Raw genomic sequence first — 21378 nt, 5'->3', positions numbered from 1 at the left:
TCCGGCTCTGGCAGGGCCCTGCTGGAAGCTTGGTTTTTGGAAGGATGATTGTTTTAGCACCTACTGCAAGCACTTGAGGGACTGCATGCCAGTTTGTACAAAAATGCTGATTTGTGCCCAGGCTCATCTAAATACCCATCCTGCAGAATTCCAGGGCTTCTCCACTACCATTCTGTTTAACTGGAACGTCTGGGATTTGGAAGGCTCCCAAGGAAAGCTGGAGGTTTGCAGGGACAGCAGAGTTCATCTAATCCCACTTGATACTCAAAGGCACGGGAGCTGGAGACCCAGAGCAGTGGGAGTTGGGGCTGGCAGGTCTCTGCTGGTTGCTCCTGGTGATTCATCCCTGTCTCCTGTAGCTGAGAGCAGGCAGGGGATGGACACGGGGCTGGCAGGCAGTTGCTGTGCCCCTGCAGGATTTAATCAGCAACTCCAATCGCCTCCTGCTCTTTGTGGTGTCCCGAGGTGCCCTCACAACCCAGAATAGACACCCAAGCTGGGTGGGAGCTACCATCCCATGGATCCCTGCCTTTTGGGGAGCCTATTTCCAACCTCTGAAAGCAAATGCATTTTTCTGTCCCTCGTTTGCAGATCCTGAACGACGAAGCTCCAGCTCTGGTGAGCATGAGGGGTCTGGAGCCACATTAGGACAGGAAATGGCAAAGGAAACAGTGGGAAACAAGGACACTGCACAGTCCACACGCAGGAGCAGAGGGAGAAGAGAGGCCGAGAGCAAGGGACTCCTCCCTGAGCAGGCATTTAATGCATCCTCTGGCCATTTTTCCAACTGATACCTGCTGTGCTCAAAGATAAGGTGGCCGAAAGCAAATCTCCATCACTAGGTCAGTGCTGATGTCCTCTGACCTGAGGCAGCTCTGCTGATTCCAGTTCTGCTCTCTCCACCTCACCTGGGTTATTTTCCAGCCATCCACAAGCAGGGGTCACTTGTCACATTCATAGGGACAGCACACAAGCCAGGCCCAGCAGCTCTGTGCTAGCAGTGGGATGCATTCAGCTCTGTTTCATGCCTGGATTGCCCACTCCTGTGCATCCTCCTGGGAAATGCAGCAGGCCCTGGAATTCAGGCTCCCAGTCCTGCCCAATCCAGGCTCACTTTCACCTCAGTCCCCTGGGTTTCTGTCCTCACAGCAAATTCTGAACTGCACCCCAGATGATACCCCAGTGCTTGTCAGCCGGCCCCAGAAGGCTGCAGAGGCATTCCCACAGCCCAGCCAATGGAAAAAAGGGAGGCAGAACCAGAAGAAAGGGCCAGCAGGGGCAGTGCAGCAGCCAGAACAAACGGGGAGCAGGGGGTGGGCACGTATGAATGCAGGGGGACACCTCAGCTCCTGGTCCAGCAGGGCTGGATCGATGCTGCGGCACAGCCACAGATGCAGGCCCAGCAGTTCTGGAGGTGCTGCTCCAGGGGCTCCTCTGGTAGAGCACACAGAGCCTCTGGCACACAGAGGGAGTTTGCCTTTCCTGAACCCCTCATTTTCAGTAGCTCTGGTCTCAACACCCATTTCTGCTGTGCCTTCTGCACAGGCAGGCAGATGGAACCTTCCCAAAGGGAATGCTCTCACCAAAGTGTCCTTCTGTGCCCCTTCTTCAGGCAGAGGGAATGCTGAGCCTCCAAGCAAGACTCTCGAGTGAGGCCGAGTTCATTGACTGCTTCCATAAAACCAAACGGGCTTTGAACCTCTTGGTGAGACACAGAGGAGTTTCCATTTGTCCTGGCTTAGGGCAAATTTGGGAGGAAACTTCCAAAGGGGCCCCTCTAGAAAGCAGACTTCCATGCAGGGACAGGGCTTTCCCCCGTGTATCCCAGCAGTGAGTGTTCAGAGGGAAATCTGAACAGAAAACACTGCCAAGGGACAAAGGTGTGAATTCCAGGTTCTTCAGAATTCAGGACAAACCTTGTGTCATGCAGCCACACAAACTGCCCTGGGATTTCAGGGGCTGGAGGCTGCACCTTAGCAGGTCCATCAGCACTTGCAGTCACAGAAGCCTGGGGATGGCTGTGAGTCACCTGAGCTGAGGCTCCAGCTTGGCTCAGTGGATGAACATAGAGCTCCATGGTTAAATACTTTTCACTGTTGTTAACCAGAATCCAGAGCCTTGGCCAATTCCCACCATGGCTGGGGGCCCAGGGGCCTGAGCTAAAGCCCACAAAGGAAAGGGCCAGAGTGTGGTGCGGTCTGGGAAACATAACCCAGTTCCCAAAATAACATAGTAAGGCTATGTGACATCTCTGAGGTACCAGAGCCCTTTGAGAGACGCAAATCAAATCAGAACAACTGCCCCAGTGAGTAACTCTCATAGTTCAAACTCTATACATTCAAGACACTTGGATTTTCCCCTTCCCTTTCTATTATTGAGAAAGCATGCAAGGGAAAAAAAGCCCATTTTTCTAGTGAGCCAGCTTTTCTAAAGAAGTGGATAGGTGAAGTCATACTAGTTAGAATATACCAATTTAATACAAAATTAGTTTTCTGCAGGTTTTTTATAAGCCAGTATCAATCCTGCTGCAGTGTTGATTATTCTGCTAGTTTAAACAGGCAAAAAATCCCAATCCCCCACAACTATGCAGGTTCTCTATGCAGCACACCAGAACTGTCTCCTCTGTCCCACCAAACCCAGCCACACACACAGAATACAGTGACAGCATCTGTTTAAAAACAGTTCTGTCTCAATGAACTGTTTCAGGACTGAAAGGTCACCCTTCTCCAAACCCCGCTATGTTTGTGACTCAGCAAAAATGTCACAGTTCTGTGTTTATTTCAGTTCCCCTTTCAGATTCCCTGCCTCTGCCATGGAATGCTGCAAATACTTGTGGCACTGATGTCTCAGCCTCCTTTGGCTCTTTTTTAATGGCTTGTTAAGTAACAGCCTCTGATTCTCAGCTCTCACAGCTGCCCCCATTTTACAACTCAAATAGTAAATAGTGGAAGATGAATGTGTTTTCAAAATTATTTTTATTCTGTTAAATGACTGAATTTATATGAAAACTAGAGTCAGATGAGTTTTGCACTGACAAGACTATTTAGACAGCTATACCCAAAGTGAGTTTACCAGACTGAATGTAGATCAGGGCCTCATTCACTGGTTAACAGTAAAGCAAGTAATTATAATTGTGTAACCAACCCAAAAGCCTCACTTAGTCCAGTAAAAGCTGAGGGAAATAGAATAAACCAAGCCCATAAATACCATCAGCTGCTAAACTACTGAAGAGGAATTCCAAGTGAAATAATCTTTCCTCTTCCAGGTTTGCTCTCTGCTGCGCATGGTCAGGGGCTGCCTCTGTTGCTGTGATAAGGTCCCACCCACATCAGGCCTGGTTTTTGTCCCCATTGCTTGATTTTTCCCAAGTGTTCTTTAACATCTGCCCCTAGGTTTCGCCATACCTTGCCCTGACACAGCCATTCAGTGAGAAAAGCTTTGCAGCTGGCCCCAACCCTACCTTTGGTTCACAGCTTCAAGGCCTTGTGGAGCCTGGCACCAACGGTGGGGCAGGTCATTAGTAATTCTCTCTCAGAGCCCATTTCTAGCACTGGGCAGGGCTTTTCCTCTTAATTGAAACCAGCTCACTCATTCCAACCAGTCATTTTAAGGCCTGGTATTGTCCTTCACACTCATTGCAGCTCTTCTGACCAGCACCAGCACATTTCCATTATTACAGGCTCACCCTCCTGGGACAGAAAAAAAGCTGCCACACAGCAAACAAAGGCTCTGAGTCCACCAGGACCTCCCCAGAGCTCTGGCTGATAAAGCTTTCAGCAGCTCCAGCCAAGACTTAATGGCTGGCGAACAAAATGTTCTGGAAAAACGTCATGCCTTCTATAAACACATTTTTCTGGCAGGTCTGTCCGGGTGTTTTAAAACCTGGAGAGGCTGACTCTGCCTGGCTTCTGCAGGAGCTAAGGGAACACCATGGGTTGAGGGGAAGGTGGAGGGAATGGAGTGTGGGGAGAAAAGAGAGGGGGGCAGAGCTGAGCCCTGCGAGGACCCTGCTGCTGCATGGAGCCACTGCTCCTGCCCAGCTGCTCACACAAAGTTTATGTACACATTGCCCATGTCCTTCAGCCCATTTCTGGTGCCCAGGCAATTTTCCAACATGTCTTTTGTGGGCAGGGAGCTGTCAGTGCTGGTGACAAACTGCCGCAGCGCGTTCCTGCCCGACAGGTGGCATTTTTGCTCCTCCTTGGCAACGCTGTCCAGCAGGACTCCTCGGATGTCCTTGGGCTTCCCCGGCACACCGAACATGATGAACAAGCCCAGGCAGTCCCGTCCCACCAGGCGGCAGAACTCAGCCAGCTTCTCAAACCTGCTCATGTTCTGGAAGCACTCGTCGGCCAGTGCAGCCTCCCGGCAGCAATCCTCAACAGGACCCTCGCCGTGGAAGAGCTCGGCCGGCTGCAAAGCCTGCACGGCGATCTGGAGCTTGATCTGCTTGTCAGACCCACACAGAGTCCAGATCCAGTCCACTCCGAACAGGGAGGACTGCTGCTTGGTCATTTTACTGGTCATGATCCGCTCCTCCATGCCCTTTCCCATGCAAAAGCTGATGAAGTTGACCAGGAAGATCTCGCTCAGCGTGTTTGTGGCTGGCTGGAATTTGCTTTGAGGATCCACAAAACCGAGATAGTCTTCCAGCTTTCGAGATGCATGGAGCACACCCTGGCTGAAGACTTCACAGATGACCAGAGTTTCAGCCTTGTTCTCCTGGTTGTCCTCCTGGGAGACCTTCTGGCCCATTTTCTCTGCCGGGGGAGGTAGTTTCCACATGCAGATTGCCTCAGGGACAAACCTTTATTTTCCAGCAAAGGCTCTGCAGGCGCTGGGCTCAGCCAGACCTACTCAGCTGCACATGGATACCTGCAGCCTTCCCGGTGAAGGTGATGGCAGAGCTGAGCTCTGTGTGCCCGTGGGGTTCAGCCAGGCTTTCTCCTGGGTGTGTTTCTCACAGCTGACTGGGCAGGGACCAGCCCAACAGGCCCTGCAGCTTTCACACTTGCTGAATACATCTGGTGCTTGTTTTCCTTATTGTTAATTCCGGCACCATTTCTTTGGCTGATGTTATCTCATTCTGGTCTGATCTTATTTCCTTGGATCTCCTTTCTAGGACTATTGCACAGAAACCATTTTTTTGGGACAGAGTGTTGCCTGAAGATCAAACCATCTTTCCTTTTAACCTCCCAGAGAAAGGAGGTTAACACTTGGGACCAGAGAGAGAGTCTCTTCCATAGCAAGAAGGGACAGAGCACCCTGGAAGGGCCCCCTGTGGAGTACACGTTGAGCAATGATGATGCCACTTCTCACCACACCAAACAACCCAAGATGGTTCAAATCTGGATCCCAGAAATAACTAAAAAGTCTTGATATAGTTGATTTCTTAGCTGTTAGTTGAGCCTTGCTACAGGCACTACTGACAAACAAATTAACATGTCAACAAAAAAATGTGTAATTTTGCCCCTTTTCCTTCCTTGGTTTTGAATAGAACAGAACAAGCTTCTTTGGAAAGTTAATTGGAAAATAAAAAGGAAAAAAAAAATATTAAAAATAGGACATGAGAGAGGGAACCAGCTTCCACAAAAACACCTGGCATTTTCCACAGACTTTATTGGATTTCACATGGCAGTACACAGCAGTTACGTTTGCCCTCTCCAAACCAATTAAGCACCTCGACAGTATTGACAGTGTGCACACACACACATAAAAACCTCCTGACTTCATCACCTCTCTCGTGTCCCCACCCTAGAACAGAACCAGGGTTCAGATCACAGCTCTGAGGGCATGACCTGGCACCAGGAAAGGGTTGTTTGGAGCAGAATGCTGCTTACACTGCACTTAAATGATCACTGCCCTCACTGTAACACGCCAGAGAAACTAGAGAGTGTTTTTAGCTATTTCAGCACACAGAATTGTGTCACTAGCTCCCTTTTCCCCACACTGTGAATTCCCAATCCTGTCCAGTAGCCAGTAACTAGTGAGAGCCATTCAGAGGAACACTTGTTGGAAGCCTGTACCACATTTCCTAGTGCTTCCACAGGTTTTTACATTCAGCTTCCATGTAAATAATAACAATATTGCAGAGTATTCACAGAAAGGGGGACCTGAATCCACATCCCAAGCATCGGCACCCTAAACCTGCCCACATTAAATTTTGCATCTTGGTACATCAATAATCAGCTACACTGCACATCCTTCAGAGGTCCAGGTTATCAGCGTACATCATTCTAATGCTGGAATATGCCTCTGATCTGATAGGAGTTCCCTGGGAAGAACCTTTCTTCCTTTCCTAGCTTTGTTAACAGTGTTTTAGAAACACCCCCAAAGTCAGCACAAACCCCAAATTCCCTGCACGACACCAGGAATGGTCTCATTTCCAGCAAGGAGACTGACAAAATGAGTGACAAATGCTTGGCAAAGCAACACCACCGCAAGGAACAGTTCCAGCTGGACTTTTGTTTTCCTTTACAGAGCAAAGCAGCTTCATGCCATTGTGCTAAGAGACATGCAATGTTCAACACCATACAAATGACCACTGGAATAAAAAGTTACTTTGTTTGTTTGCTTTTGGCTAGGACACCTCACAGTACTGGGAGTCTGACACAAGATTCCCACTGGCTAGTTAGGAATTTTAAAACCTGATGATCCTCAAGAGCAGAGGAGCTGTGCTTTAAGAAGGTAAAATGATAAGCAACACATTTGATATCTCAGTTTTGGAGGAAAAGTCCCACCTTAGGCTTAATAATATGAAATAATATATTTCCTATACATTTCTCTATATAACTTTTATTTTTTTTTTGCAACTACACCATCTTCACGTTAGTCACAGCACAGAAATATGCCTTCCATATGCAGGGAGTACTCTCAACTTTAAGGAAATTTTTTAAGTCATGGAAGTGTTAATAACTATTGAATGCACTAACTACTGCTGCTGGGGACAAGAAAGAAGACATTTTAAAATGTGCAGTTTCTGGATGAGCCACTGCCAGAAGAAACATGCTTTAGAATTGTTTGATCTCAAAATGGAAGATCATTAAACTGTGCACTCAGTAAAAAGCAACGAAAGCAAACATTTCCAAAGGTCAGCCTGCCTTTCCCAGTAACCAGCTGGTTTGCAAACTGGCATAATTTTTTTACAATCTTCTCTCTTTCCCTTGCACACCTTCAACTTTCCATCACTCTATCTCACAAAATTTAAATTTTTGCTTTTATATGTACCTCATATACTTATTTTTTCTTTTTTTTTTTTTTAATACAAAACAGTATAAAAATAGGAGCAACAGTCAAGAGCTACAGGGGAGCTTACACAGGGCACGGATCTCTAGAATCCTACATTGGATAGGGCTGAACCGGTGCTTGTGCCAAAGAAAAGCACTTAGAAAAGAGCAGTAACTTTTATTTTTCAGCTGAGAGCGCAGAGAGAGCTGATGCGCTGTATCTACAGATGCAACACTTTCACCTAACATCTTCTGTTGTTTTCAAACAGTATAAAGGATTATCTGAGGCCACGAATAAGCAAAAGGAGCACTATCATACCACATCGATGTCAAGGCAACACTCTGAAACATACCACCAGTTTTTACATTAAATAGAGTTAAAACAATTACCATTCACCAGTGTCTGGGTGGTTTTTATGGCAACTTAAGTAGGCACCTTGTTTTTTCTCCTTTTCTCTTTAAAATTCTCCACCCCTCAGTGTTACTTCCAACAAACAGAAGCAAGAGCAATGTAAAGTACATGATCTGCTGCCTGTCACGTGGAACAGGGATGTCCTTGCATGCAGGAGAACGAGCCTTTGTCAGTGCCTGGCGGTGACTGTCACACGTTGGAGTCCTCATCTGTTATACTGGTGCTAGGAGAGCGAGTGGCAAAGTCTTTGAACATTTCATCTTCCTTCAGCATGTGCTGGAAAGGAAAGGAGGGAAGAGTCAACGTTTCTCACAACTGGAGTCACCTGTCCTGTGCTGGGCAGCAAACACTGCCTGCCAGCCACTGCTTTGTTCTGCTGAGGGAGGTCTTCACCCACCCTGCTGCAAAACCAGCTCACCACTGTCTGCTGGCCCCAGTGGCTCGAGGTTTCCACCCAGAAAATGCAGCCTGACTCCCAGCTGGAAGCCCACTGACCGTGGGCAATGTGGGCTGTGTCTCCTGCCCTCCGCGGTCTGTGGGGAGCCAGAACAGGCCACCAAGCCTCCCCACCAGGATGGGCAGGTACCTTCCTGAAACGCTTGGTTTTCTTGTGCCCTCTGTCCCTGCAGAAGACCCCAAGGACCTCACTGACCCTGTTTAACATGAGCAAAGGGGTTCACACCCATCCCACAGAAACAGAGACCTTACAGCACAGACCCCATTCACAGACTTACTGTCAAGTTGTTGATGCCTTCAGAAAATGCTCCTATTTGCCTCACCGTCCCTTCTGAATCTTCCATCTATAAAAAACAGAGAATGAACCATGAATTAATAGTAACTTATTTGTATCACAGAGTGGAATCACAGAATGGGTGGGGTTGGAAGAGACCTGGGTCCAAATCATCTGGGTCCAATCCCCTGCCATGGGCAGGGACACCTTCCACGATCCCAGGTTGCTCCAAGCTGCATCCAGCCTAGCTTTGGACACTTCCAGTGATGGGGCAGCCAGAGCTTCTCTGGGCAACCTGTGCCAGGGCCTCAGCACCCTCACAGGGAAGAATATTTTTCTAGTATCCTAAACCTGCTAAGATCTAAACCCACTCTGTCAGTGTGAAGCCATTCCCCCTTGTCCTGCTACGACAGAGTAACAGTTAAGCACAGCACATAATTTACTGATTACACCTGAGATGTTCAGACCAAGGGAGAAGCATGGCCTGTCAGGAAAGGAGAATTACTCCAGAGCAGGCCCTAAAAAGGTGCTGCATTCACAGCTTCAACCTCCTTGGAAGCAGAGCCTTTTGTCACTAATGCTGTGTGACAACAAGAAGTCAGGGCCTTCATGGGCCAAAGCAAAAGAAAGACTTCCCTGGGAAATTAAAGGTTTTCCCACCAAACCTGACAGCTGAAAGACTCAGAATTGTTAGAACTGGTTTACCTGCTCCAGCCTGTCCAAATCATCATCGTCATATACTCGGATATCCAGGCCAGGCTTAAAGCCCTTCTTCGATCCACTCCCAGATGCTCGCCCCAGGTCCATAGGACACACATACTCCTCCACATCATCCTGCTTCTTCTTCCTCAGGCTCCCAAAATTGCTGAAGGTAAGTTTCTTTGGCTTGAAAGTGAAGAGAAAGTTGCCAAGGAGTTAGAGAATCGCCAAAGAATTAACAGGCCTACTCATGCCCTCTTGTGTTTCCATGACAAAGGGTCAAAACCCCAGTGCTCTTCTACACAAAAATTCTGAATTTCATGACAGTGGCATCTGAAAGGACAATGTGTCCTCTCATTCTACCACTGTTAAGACACCACCATTTAAGAGATCCCAAATGTGGTCAAAATTCCACATTAAACCATGAGTCTGTAAACAGTAAGGGACAGTCTCCCTCCCACTCATCCCTCAGTACAGACAGAAGGGCGACATGAGTGCTACCTCCTGTTTCTGCATGTCAGAGAAGCTGAGAAGTGGCCTGTTCATGGTAGACATGAGTGTTAGCCCCAGATCTGCCAGGTCCTGCTCTCATGCTTCTTTTTTTTAGGTACCAACCCCTTTTCTCAGATCTTACTGACATGCCCTCCCAGCACAGATAAAACCAGAGACCCAAATGCCTCCCTGGAACCTCCCACCCCTCCCAGAACAAGTGGCCTACCTTGACTTTGGCAGTTGCTGTCAGGAGGACGTAGTCAGGGGACTCCATGGCTTCACGTTTCTGCTGCTGGGCCTCCTGCCCCACCAGGAGGTTGAAATGAGTGGCCAAGTGCCGCCTCAGCAGCGTCTTGTTGGGTGGGATGTTCAGCAGCTGGGCCATGGTTTCTACATTGAAACGGGGCTCCAAAACCTGGGAATCCAACCACAGAGAATCCAATCACACAGAATCCAGCTGAAGCCAGTACTGTCTGATGAGATGTCTGATGGATATCCAGGCCTATCTTGGTCACTCCCTAAGGCTGTTTTGAGATTCTTGTTGGTATTTTAGAGGAAATATACAACAAAGAAGGAGGAAAGAGAGTTAACTTGTTAAAGGATTCCTAAAATGCTACCTACCTTCATGCTTTCCTTCTGGAGTTATAAATAGGAACAAATTGGCAGGTAAGAAGAAATAAACAGATAAATCCACCCTTAACTGAAGTACTGTGTGAAGCTGCCACAAAATGTTTACCCAGCATCATCTTCCAATTCTGGAAAAGGTAGCCAGAAGAATCATGGAAAATAAACAGACACAAAATGTCTGGAGCAGGGATACAACTCCTAATCACCACAACAAACCTCTGCAAGTGTAAGTCTCTTGTCTGGAGTATGTGATGCTAGAGCAGTTAAAAACAATCCTGGTTTGACAGTGTAATCCCAAATTTTACGGAAGTTTCCCTCACAAGAGAAAACCATATCCAGACTAGGAAGGCAGAAAATGGCTGTTCAATAGCATGGCAGCACTGTAGAACAGGAGGTGGAGAATGCTATACCAAAATAGAATTGTGAGGGGAATACAGAGTATTAAACCACACTACTTCCCCTCGAGACATTCATATCTTTTAAACCATAAGGTAAAAAACTTCTTATTAAGCAGAATAAGCAGAAAAAGCATGTGCAGCAAAGATAATGTCAGAACATTGACCTAGTGACTCCCAGACATCTTTTTCCTTCATAAAATGGAAGAAGCCACCCCAAAAGCTCACCATCAGCCCCCCGTGCACTCCACTGCCCCGCAGGTTGGGTGCGTACTCTGCCAGATCCACGGAGCGCAGCCACTCCATCACGCGGTGGTTGGTCCACTGGGTGACCTCGGAAGGTGTCACATTATTCTGCCAACAGGAGGGACAGGCAGGTAAGGAAGACATCCCAAATCAGCTCAATCCCACCCCAAATCTTTACTGAAACGTACCTCTCCTGCCCTTAAGGAATACAATCCTACTTTGCACTTGAGAAAAAACTCTCTTTCTGATTGCTACCTTGGGCAGGGGGCAGGGGTGTGTCAGATCATTTGACTATTGCACTGTGCACTAGGGTTATTTGCCATTTCTACCAATACAGCTGAAAATTCAGCTGGTTCCATGAGCTCCTGTGCTGTTCTCGCACCCTGTGAATCTAAATCCAGTACACTGGGTTGTTTTGTCACCCATTGCCCCATCCAGCATGTGCTGCTTCCAAAACACAATGATGGCAGTTTCCTGCCTGGTAACAGGGCCAAGCTCCTTTTACACAGAAAATACTGTCACAGCCATCAGTTTTCCAGGGAGTTGCACAAGACTCATGGCAACAGTGCACTGAGTTCAAGATGATTTGTGCTCCAGACAGCACATCAGAGGCTGGGCCAAACAAGCCAGCTGTTGGCTTGGAGGAGATATGGGAGACTTGGAAAGGGGAACATGAGTTTGGGGTCATGGCAGGTAGAGGAAAGAACGTGATGTCAAAGCTTGAGGTTAAAAGAACAACATGAGAAACAGGAAACTAAAAATGAAGCAGAATGAGGAGACAGGAGGAGAGAACAGAGCAGGAATAATCAAACACCAGGGACAAAACCCTAGAGGATTCCTCTTTACAGCTTCCTCATAAAGCAGTACCTCATCAGACGGCCTCCTGCGCAGGCAGTTGGGCTCAAAGTTGTTTATTCTCAAAACCTGAATGGCTCTTTTGATGCTGAGGTGGTGAAGGACACTGACGACCTTCAAGGACAGCAGGTCATCCTGTCAAAGAGCAAGAGGGGGTTAATAAACACAGACATGCTTATTCATCCATTCTCCTGGAGGGGACTGCTTTAGCCCCTGGCTTAAAATGGCACATTTGACACACGTGGGGGAAGTTTCTAATATGTCAGACAGGTAATTCATATCAAACCATCTGTCCCAAGATAAAAACTTTCTGTGTTGCACTGTACTAGCTCTTGGGGGATGTTTTTCACACAGGGTACAGAGCTTAGTACAAGAAATGTGGGGTAACAAGGAAGGAAAAAGGGTGAGATAACACATCCTCAGTGACAGGAAAAGATCCAGGACAGCACCAACACACTACATTAGACTCACCTGGCATTTAATCCTGCCAGAAGTTTTAATACCTGAAATGTCCAGCTAGAAGTTTAACTGAAAACAATAAATTACCCTGAAAACTGGGACATTCTCTATGGTTAGAATAAAAAAAAATAGGAGGGAATAAGAAAAGTGTCTCGAAGTCAAAATGCAATTTGGCTAACTTAAATAAATTTATTCACCCTTGTTCCAGGGTTAGCATGGCTTAATCTTTCAGTTTTACTTATATGTTATGAGCACTGGAATCCATTTTGTCAGATATTTAAGACAAGATTCTTTGCTAACCCAAACATCCCAGTGTTCAGCTAACTTTGTGATGAATCTGACAGTAGGTTAACTATGTCATGGTTTCCTATTTCATTTATTAAAAAATAATAAATGTTATTATATTAATTAAATATTAAGTATTTTATTATAAAATAATAAATGTTCACTATTATTTATTTTTAGCTGGAGTAACTTCAAAAGATAGTAACAAATATTATTTTAATACTTTGCATATTTTGTTGGTTATTTACAGCTGTTACCATAATTTGATAGTTAAACTTGTTCTAAAAATATCCCCAGTGGATCTACAATTAAAGGGCAGTGACAATGGTAGTAAAGTCTCCCAACACAACATCAAACTCAGTGGAGGCTGCTGGCATCACACCTCCCAGGGTTAAAAAGAAGAAACAATCTTATAATAAATAAAACCGCAAACCATGACATAAAACCTACGCAAAACAGATGCAAATGTGGCATGAAAAGGTAACTCATGGTTCATGAGAGAGCAGGGCTGTGATTAATTTCTTCTTTGTTGTACAGAAAGAATGAATATTAGCCATGTTCAATTTGCATTTATATCCCCAGAGAAGGAAGGTCTTATCTCATCTTACCTGAGCCCTTACACAAAGGAAACCTGACTGGCAGTGAAGTGGGGAGTGGGGAGGTGATGCCTGTGCTAAGCACTTTGAAATGCAAAAGCTGTTAAGTGTAGCCTGCTTTCAAACAAGCTGGCTCTCAGAACTGCAATTTTCTTCAAAGGAAATTGCTTGGGTTTTCTTCACCTATGCATCCACGTAAATAAGCAAGCTGACAGAATGCTTGCTTACTGAAGAAAAGGATTCCATCTGCTTCTACTAATTAATAACATGAACAGCAAAAGCATGAGTGGCAACCACAGCATTTGCACCTTTGCATTTGTGCCTTTGTGTACAATCCCTGCCTGAGCACACCGGTGTGACACACAACTGTCAAGCTCTGGATTGCCCACTTCTGATGCATGAGTCCAAATTCTTGCTTTTTGTGTTTGCTCTTAGGCCAGAACCTCGTAGCTCTAAAGATGGAAAGAACTTAGGAAATGCTTACAGGTGAACAGCAGTATCTGATTTCTATAGGTTACAGCTATTGGCATTAAGACAGGGCACTCACTATTGTTTAAAGGGGTCCTTTGAAGACCATGAAAAGGATGTCAGAAAAGGAAGAAGCCATTTACTCACCACACTCATGTAATGGAGCATGCGGCCATCCACCTTCCCCTCATCAAACTGGGTCTTATACTGGGGCAGGCCAATGTCATCCAGCCACCCTAGGGCAGGACAGATACTCCTGTTACAGTGGCAGCCACATTAGCCAGCACCACTTACTGTTCCCATCCTCAGCACCCTCAAATTAGCCACGATTAGGGACCCCTATCCAAAGCCACTGCTTCAGCATGCAGTAAAATCTTACTGGTAACCCAGTGGTAATCCAGTTTTCCATGGTTGTTTTCCTCTTCAGATCCCAGTGCCTGCAGAGCAAGCTGGAGCTTCTTCCGATGCAAAGGGTGTTTTATCCCAAGCTCCTGTGAAAGGAAGAAAAGCAGTAAATCTAGAGATAATACTGTTTTATTCCTCCCTCTGATGAATGACCAAGGGTTTCTAAGAATCACACTTTAACAGCACTGCTGGTGACGTGGCAGGTGCATTTTCTATTTGCTGAATTTCAGCGTCCTTTTAGCACATGTTCAGCACTAGGGAAAGGCCCACTTTCTGGGGTGGTTAGTTTCACAGTGTTGTAGATTAATTTCAAGGAGTGATGGATCCCAAATTGCATTAAAATGTTGGCCACAATATTCTCATACTAGGTTAAAAAAAAAAAATCCCACAATATAATAAAAACTTTAGCATTCAAAAAAATACTTGCTGGGATTAATTCTTCCCCTCCCACTTAGGCAGGTAAAATTAAAATAATTATTTCGTTAACAGCACAGGAAAGTCCCAGGAATGACTGAAATTCATTAATGCTTCCAAATGCATAACATTATTCCTCAGTTTAGTTGCAAATGCAGCCATTCCAGGATCTCTTTAATCCCATTTCACTTTCAGCAGTGCCTGCTGGTTAATGTTACCTCTGATAACACTATTACAAGCATTATAACACATTACATTACAAGCAAGTAACACATTACATTATGTTCATAATACTTCTCTTAGTCCAATTGTTGTGTAACTACCCAATTGAGAAAACAGGCTTACTATTCGGTGAAGAGATTTTTAAAAAGCTGAAAATTCAACCTTTAGCAAATATTAGGGATTAAAAATATAAATTGAATCAATTTCTTCTGTATTTCTTGTTTTTAAAAATAGACAAGCAATTCTGCAACAAATAAAGACAGACACTGATCAACTTGTGTGTAACAAATCCTCATTCCTCTTTGTATAAAATGGACAGAAAATACAATCAGACCAAAACAGCACCTTTTTATACCCTTCTCACACAGGCATAAAACAACTGTAGCACATATGACTGCTAATGAAGCAGGGCTACAAACCCATATGATAATGAGGCAGTCTCACGTGCATATTTTTAGAAGGTACTACAGTCATGTGATGTGTCCATGCTTAATGAAGTTAGATCACATATTTATAATTATTAGCTTCATTACAGAGCATTAAATTTCTACAAAACTTCAGCTAAAAAGAAACGGATTTGGCATCACTGCGGATGACAGTATTTTGAAAACTCATCTAGTTTCCATTTTTCTACCAGGTGCACTTTACAGACCTGATTTACATGCACAGAAACTGTGATATTTTTTTGTACCTTTATTTGAAAGGAGTGTTTCTGATATTCCTCACCTTTTCCAGATCCTGCTGAGAAGCCTGCAGAAGTGTTTGTCCAGACAATATCCAGTGCCTGCCATTATTGATATAAGAGCCAAGTCCTTGGTCCTGGAGCCAGTTGCAGACCTGCTCCTTGGTCCACTTTGCGAATGGCATGTCCAGCTCACTGCAGTAGATTTTACCCAAAAAAGACTGATAAATCCCTTGTTTCCAACCTTCTGTTCTCATAAACAATGAGAAAGCCAAAAGCTAAGCCTAATTCACATCTTGTGGAAGCTGGGACAATCTCTGAGGGGGAACTACCAGCACGATGAAGCGCTGGGCGTTGCTGATCTGTTGCGACTGTCACAAGGAACACAGCCTCCTATAATCCTACTGAAAAGAGCCACCTCTGCTGCCTAGCATGGCTACAGCTCTGGAATGAGACTGGAATGTTTCACTTTCTCCTTTAATCCCTCGAAGTGCAGCAGAAAAGGCACAAAAGGAGTATCTGTCACTGCCACATGAGGGCTCATGTGCTGCCCCATCCTGTGAAGGCAAGAGCTCAGCAGCAAGACCCCAGCACTCAGCCCACCTCAATCCTGCAGAGACCCTCTCTGAGGAGGAAGTGGACTGTATCTGCCTGGTTTTGCTCAGAGAAGAGAGGGGATGTTTCATTTTGGCACTGCCCTTCTCCTTTGGGCCCCGTGCTTGGCCAGAGCCATCAGGATCCAAGCACTGGCACACTGGCCCCACTCGTGTCTTACTTGTGGGACTGCCCCAGGTCCCGAGACCAGCCCAGCCGGGGCCCTGCAGTTGCTCTTGTCCCTCCTCTTTTGAACTCCGTCTCAGACATGTCTTCTGGGTTGAAGGTGGTAGACTGACTTCTTCTAAGTCTAAAGGAAGAAAGCACATTGACATTTGGCTAAGGAAAAGGCACATCACTGCCACCCACTGCAACCAACACTGGCAAGATCTCCCCCAGGGCTTGTAGCTCCTCTTCTACCTGCCCCCAGCCTAGTCTCATCTCTCCCAAATACCACACAGGCTCCTGCTCTTGGGATATTAAACCGTGAAGCCACATGTTGGCAGGGGAGAAATAGAAGGTGTGTTCCCAGCAAACCCCTGCCCGAGGCCCAGCTCTGGAGAATGGTCATGTCTCATCTTTTACTTACCTTCCAAACAACTTCTTGATTCCCTTGGCCTTTTTCCTGGAATCTGGAGAAGGTGGTGTCATCTGCAGACTATCTGCTTCTTTTGGGCGAGGGGGCAAGCCAGCCAGATCTAAGTGGTCTGCAGATCCCTTCTCTGTTTCAGCTGTCAGAAAACAAAAGCTCTGTCAAGACCCTCTTATGCAGGACTGTATAGACATGCTCCTGACCTTGGGAATGACTCCTGCTAGATTATTGACAGCCACCATGTCAAGAAAATGGGGCAAAGAGGAATGGGAAAATCCATGAGAAACGCCACATGTTCCTCCTTCATGGGCCTGGCTGGTAATGCTCCAAGGCAATGTTCTGCTTCAGTTAAGCGCCTCGCTTCCAAGGTGGGAAAATCCACCTCGTGAATCACGCAGTGAATTAAATCCCATATTTACTCTTCCTGAGGGAGTGTTCCTACAGTGCTTTCACAGGAAGAGCCAAGGCACGTGGGTGCCCAAAAACAATTCAGAGCAGTGACAGGGAACTAAACCAGGAGTCCCCAAAGCACAGAAAGCCAAGTAACCTTCCTGTGGCTATCTTCCCCAATAACATGTAGTATTTCATTCCATGGCCAGGAAATTCTAGCAACAAAACTCCTGCTGCAGAAGGAGGGCCCTCTTTCCCTCACTTCTGCAAACTGTGGAATATTTTGTTCCTCCTCAGAGGAACACCATGGATTTTAGACTCTGTCTAAACCGTATCTTCTGAGTGAACAAAACATCTCTGATCAGAGATCCTCAACATCACCACCCACTCTAAAAATATTAAATCCTTGATCTGTAGCTGTTTTCCATGACAACAAACCTGAGGGCTCTTGTCCCTAAAGGGGAAGTTGCCACAAAAGCTAAACTATTAAAGGAGAAAAAATTTTAAGATCATTTAAAAAGGAAACGGATAGAATTGCAGTATCTACTAGACTACATAAGCAGAGATGTGCCAGCAAGTGCCAGATAGCTGAATAAAACTACCACTCGGAGTTTATGCCAGTTGCTTGCTGGGGAGGAGTGAGAGCATGAGCTTGTTCAGCTGAAGCAGCCGTGGCAAGGCAGTCAGGCCTGGAATCACTTGCAGCATCTTTTAATATAGCTCTGTAATTAAATGACCATCACTTGTGTTTGAAATGGACTTTCAGACTTCCAGGAGAAAAGTAAACAATGCATCAAGGCAGAGCTTATATTGTTGGGACATGTCCCACAAGCCACAGAGTTGATGCTGAGATGGCCACAAAAGGGCCATGACCAGCAACAAACTCTTGGTTTTGCCAGTGTATCCTGCTGGGCAAACTTCAGATGGTTCAGCCAGAATATCTATGAACAAGTCCCATTTTCCACCTCGTCAAACCTTGCAGTGAAGCAGCAAGGTCACACAAAAGATCATTTCCAGGCACTTTGGTTTGGCCACTGTCAAACACAGGGATCCTGTCAGTGAGAGAGAGACAGAACTAACATCAAACCAGGATGTGGCATTTGTGATTTTTGCTTTACTTGTAGAAGGTAAAGTAAAAAAGAACCAAAAACATGTAAATGGCATTCTATAAAGAGAACACCAGGACAAGGTTGGGTGCATTAGTAGCAGAGATATGCGGGAATTGCACTGTTTGCTCCTCATACCGGGCTCCTTTTCATGCACTGACACAACCCTGTAGAGCAGATAACATTTAGGGGGCCATATGAGAAAAAAAGAGGGCCCAAAGCCCTTGGTCTCTTCACCACCCCACATGACACAACTCTGCTTCCAAAGGCAGGTCTGACCTGCCCTGGTCAGAAGCATCCAGGGAATGCTCATATCACAAGACTGGTTTTTATTTACTATGTGAATGGCTCCTTCCCCATTTGCCCCAGTTATTTCTCATTTGTTTTATTATATCATAAATACAACTACATCTAGAAGACTAATTACATATGCTTTCCCTCAGAACTCCCTGAAATGAATGCCTGGGAAATACAGCTCATTCCTTACTTCACCACCCTTTATAAAGTCCTCCAGTGGATCTAGGACAAGTGGCAGCACAAAGGTAACTAAGCATCACCAATTCTCACCTGGTACCTCAAAGCACACCAAAAGTACTCAAACTTTGTGCTCAAAGTTACGGCAAAAGTCTCTGCAAATTGACCCGCAATCTCTCATTAGTAGCAGCTACTCAGGAACAGCACAGCTGACTTCTAGCAGAGGGCGAATGTTACGTGAAAACTCCTTTTAGTGATGGGCAGAAGTTCCGATGCAGAGCTCTGGTGCCTGGCTGTGGTTTGGGAAGTGTGTGGCCACAGCCAGCTGTTAGCAGCAGTCAGGGCACAGGGCTGGCACGGGCAGGCATGCAGGATTACTGTACCTAAAGTAGGTGCACTTGCACTTCGACTGCGATCTTCAGATATCCACACAAGGCACAAACCCACACGCAGCACAACGGGAGAGAACACGCAGAGGCACAAGGTCAAACACAATTCAAAACTCAAGGTGACAAAGTACGGGACAAAAGGAGGGAGAGACGTGAGACACAAGCGCCACACGAATGCTGAATTCACATGGCATTAGGATCACCAATTCACTGGGACCTCCCTTTCACAACAAAGGAGTGGAGCAGAGCTCTGTGGTGTAGAGAGAAAAATGGCACTGCACTCACTTCAGTGCAAGGGGGGTCACTTGCTCCAGGACCCACTGCTCCTGTGAGGTGGCAAATATGTGGACAGCAACTTTACAGATGGAAGCACTGAAATCTGGATAACATCAATAACTTACTCAAAGCTACAGCACCCTGATTTAGATGACCCATCTTCCACTCCTTTATGACAGCCACAAGTACTGTGCTTTGTTAGACAAATTAATTTCAGGACAAAACAGGGTATTACACAAAAGCAAACATGAAATAAACCAAAGTGAAGAGTCTAACCCTCAGAATTGACTGTACATCTATTCCAAGTAAGCTAGCAACTTCCCAGGCTGTATGTCACAGGGAAATATAGGCAGCATATCATCAATGTGTAGGTATGTTACTTGTTTTGAACAAAAATCTGAAATTCTCTTTGAGTAACAAAGAAGAAGCTATCCCCCTTCAGGCTTCTGAAATAGATAGCTAAATTCCTAAATCTCATGCAAGAGGATAAACAAAAACCTCAGGTGCCTGCAGTAGATCTGGTGCAGGGACTCGCTGGATGCTTGAACTGGATCATTGGAAAGACTGCCAGAGCAGAGCAGTAAATATAAGTAGAATTCCAGTTAGTGGCAACAGCGACTTCTGCATTAAGCAGAGCATTTTGTTTATTTCTTTGTCATATGCAAATGTCACCAAATGACAATACCAAAATACCCCCCCACCAACACTACAAGTAAAAACATCAACGTGAGCTTGAATGACTTGCCAATCCTGTTCCTGTTGTCACCACTTCTTTTGAAAGGCTGCTTAAGTAAAAAAAAAAAAAAAAAAGAGAGAAAGACTGAGTGCTGCTGTCCTATTTCTGTGTATCTGAAAAATCTTATGAAAGATAAAAGAAAATCTTATGAAAAGATATGAGGATGGAGCCAGGGGGAAAAAGCCCCCACAAATCCCATGTGTGAACTACTGCCAGACAGTCAGCATTTCATACAGCAGCAATCCCCTACAAGGTCCCAGGGGAGATACCACAGCAGAGTCTGAACCACATCAAACACTTCCTTACATCAGTGATTTTTTTTTCCTGTTGTTTGGTATTTTCTAAACATTCTACTGTCAGAAGTGCCACCAAGTCATGGTGAGACTAAGGCCGGCTTTCCTGCTTCTTAAGGCAGTTACAGCTGTTGTTAAGATGCTTCAAAATGCACAGAATCTGAATGCAGAGGCATGGTACCTACCCAGATTGGGGGCACTTGCAGTCCTCTTGTTATTTTTTATCTTGAAAAAGCCTCTGCCAAAGGAAGACCTGGCTTTGCGGGTGCCGAAACTGTCCTCGTCGCCTGTGCCACCGTGGGAAGGAGACTTGGGAGGGAGGGTTGCAAAATTATTGCCTTCCACAGGAGGTTTAACCTGCTTGAATTAAGGAAATAAAGAATCAATACAAGGGAATTGCAGAAGGCCTTTTGAGAGTCTGCAAAGTAACCACTGGCAGATTAACTGGGAAGTCCTTCTCATCTGTCACTACAAAAATACGGAATGCAAAAACCATTAAGAAAAACATAAACAAGATCTTCATTGGAATATGTTGTCCTGGTTTGGGCTGGATGGAGTTAACTTTTTCTTAATTCAACACTGTGCTGTTGTTCAGTGCTGTGTTTTGGATTTAGTAGGGAATAATGTGGATAACACTGGGATGTTTGGGTTGTTGCTGAGCAGTGCTTGCCCTGAGTCAAAGAGTTTCCATTTTCCCATGCTCTGCCAGCAAGGAAGTGCACAAGAAGCTGGGATGGAGCATGTCCAGGACAGCTGACCTGAGCTACCAAAGGAATATTCCACACCACAGAATTCCATGACCAGTATATAAACTGTGGGGGTTACTGGGAAGGGGAGCCAATTGTAGCTTGGAGATGGGCTGGGCATTGGTCAGTGGGGGATGAGCAATAGTATTGTGGTGCATCATTAGTCTTTTCAGGGCTTTCTCTCTTCCTCTCCCTTTTATTATTAGTTAATTATTATTATATTATTATTATTAGGATTTTACTTTGTTTCAATTATTAAACTGTTCATATCTCAACCCCCAAGCTCTATCTTCTTTTATGTTGATTCTCCTCCCCATCCCACTGAGGCAGGGAAGTGGACCAGCTGTGGGGTCCTTTGTTGTCAGCTGGGATTAAACACTGGCATATGTTCAGGAACCAGGATAACTATCACTACGTGCTAAGAGTAAATTGTGTTCTTTAAGATGTTTCTCAATTTCTGTAAGGCTGACTTAAAAGTATGGCAAAGGTAAAAACAGAGTCCTGCAAGGCTTTGAACTTCTCCAGCTTTGAAGGGTCTCTGTCTCCCCCACTGGCAGCTGTAGGGGCAG

At 45.6% G+C, this 21378-nt stretch overlaps 2 protein-coding genes across 15 annotated transcripts in view; both read right to left on the bottom strand.

Moving 5' to 3' along the window:
* Positions 1-930: 930 nt before the first annotated feature.
* LOC131591399 (rab15 effector protein-like) lies at positions 931-5464 on the bottom strand. The gene has a single exon (XM_058862051.1). It carries the CDS (start codon positions 4783-4785, stop codon positions 4045-4047), a length of 741 nt encoding a protein of 246 aa, XP_058718034.1. The 5' UTR covers positions 4786-5464; the 3' UTR covers positions 931-4044.
* Positions 5465-5599: 135 nt separating this feature from the next.
* LOC131591397 (liprin-beta-1-like) overlaps positions 5600-21378 on the bottom strand; it is a 104596-nt gene continuing 88817 nt past the window's right edge. For 8 of the 14 annotated variants that reach the window (XM_058862038.1, XM_058862036.1, XM_058862040.1 and 5 more), the window contains 13 exons: positions 20249-20423; positions 18753-18785; positions 16397-16538; positions 15989-16117; positions 15258-15408; positions 13870-13981; positions 13638-13726; positions 11695-11817; positions 10810-10935; positions 9786-9974; positions 9074-9253; positions 8373-8438; positions 5600-7914 (listed from right to left, as the gene is read on the bottom strand). In XM_058862038.1, coding sequence (XP_058718021.1) covers positions 7828-7914; positions 8373-8438; positions 9074-9253; positions 9786-9974; positions 10810-10935; positions 11695-11817; positions 13638-13726; positions 13870-13981; positions 15258-15408; positions 15989-16117; positions 16397-16538; positions 18753-18785; positions 20249-20423 — 1602 coding nt within the window. In that variant the 3' untranslated portion in view covers positions 5600-7827. The remainder of the gene's footprint in view (positions 7915-8372; positions 8439-9073; positions 9254-9785; positions 9975-10809; positions 10936-11694; positions 11818-13637; positions 13727-13869; positions 13982-15257; positions 15409-15988; positions 16118-16396; positions 16539-18752; positions 18786-20248; positions 20424-21378) is intronic. The other 6 variants (XM_058862041.1, XM_058862047.1, XM_058862050.1 and 3 more) reach the window with 3 other exon arrangements.

This window comes from Poecile atricapillus, chromosome W (assembly GCF_030490865.1).
Source record: "Poecile atricapillus isolate bPoeAtr1 chromosome W, bPoeAtr1.hap1, whole genome shotgun sequence".
In the NCBI taxonomy this organism is placed as follows: domain Eukaryota; kingdom Metazoa; phylum Chordata; class Aves; order Passeriformes; family Paridae; genus Poecile; species Poecile atricapillus.
This window is presented reverse-complemented; position numbering and strand designations above follow the sequence as displayed.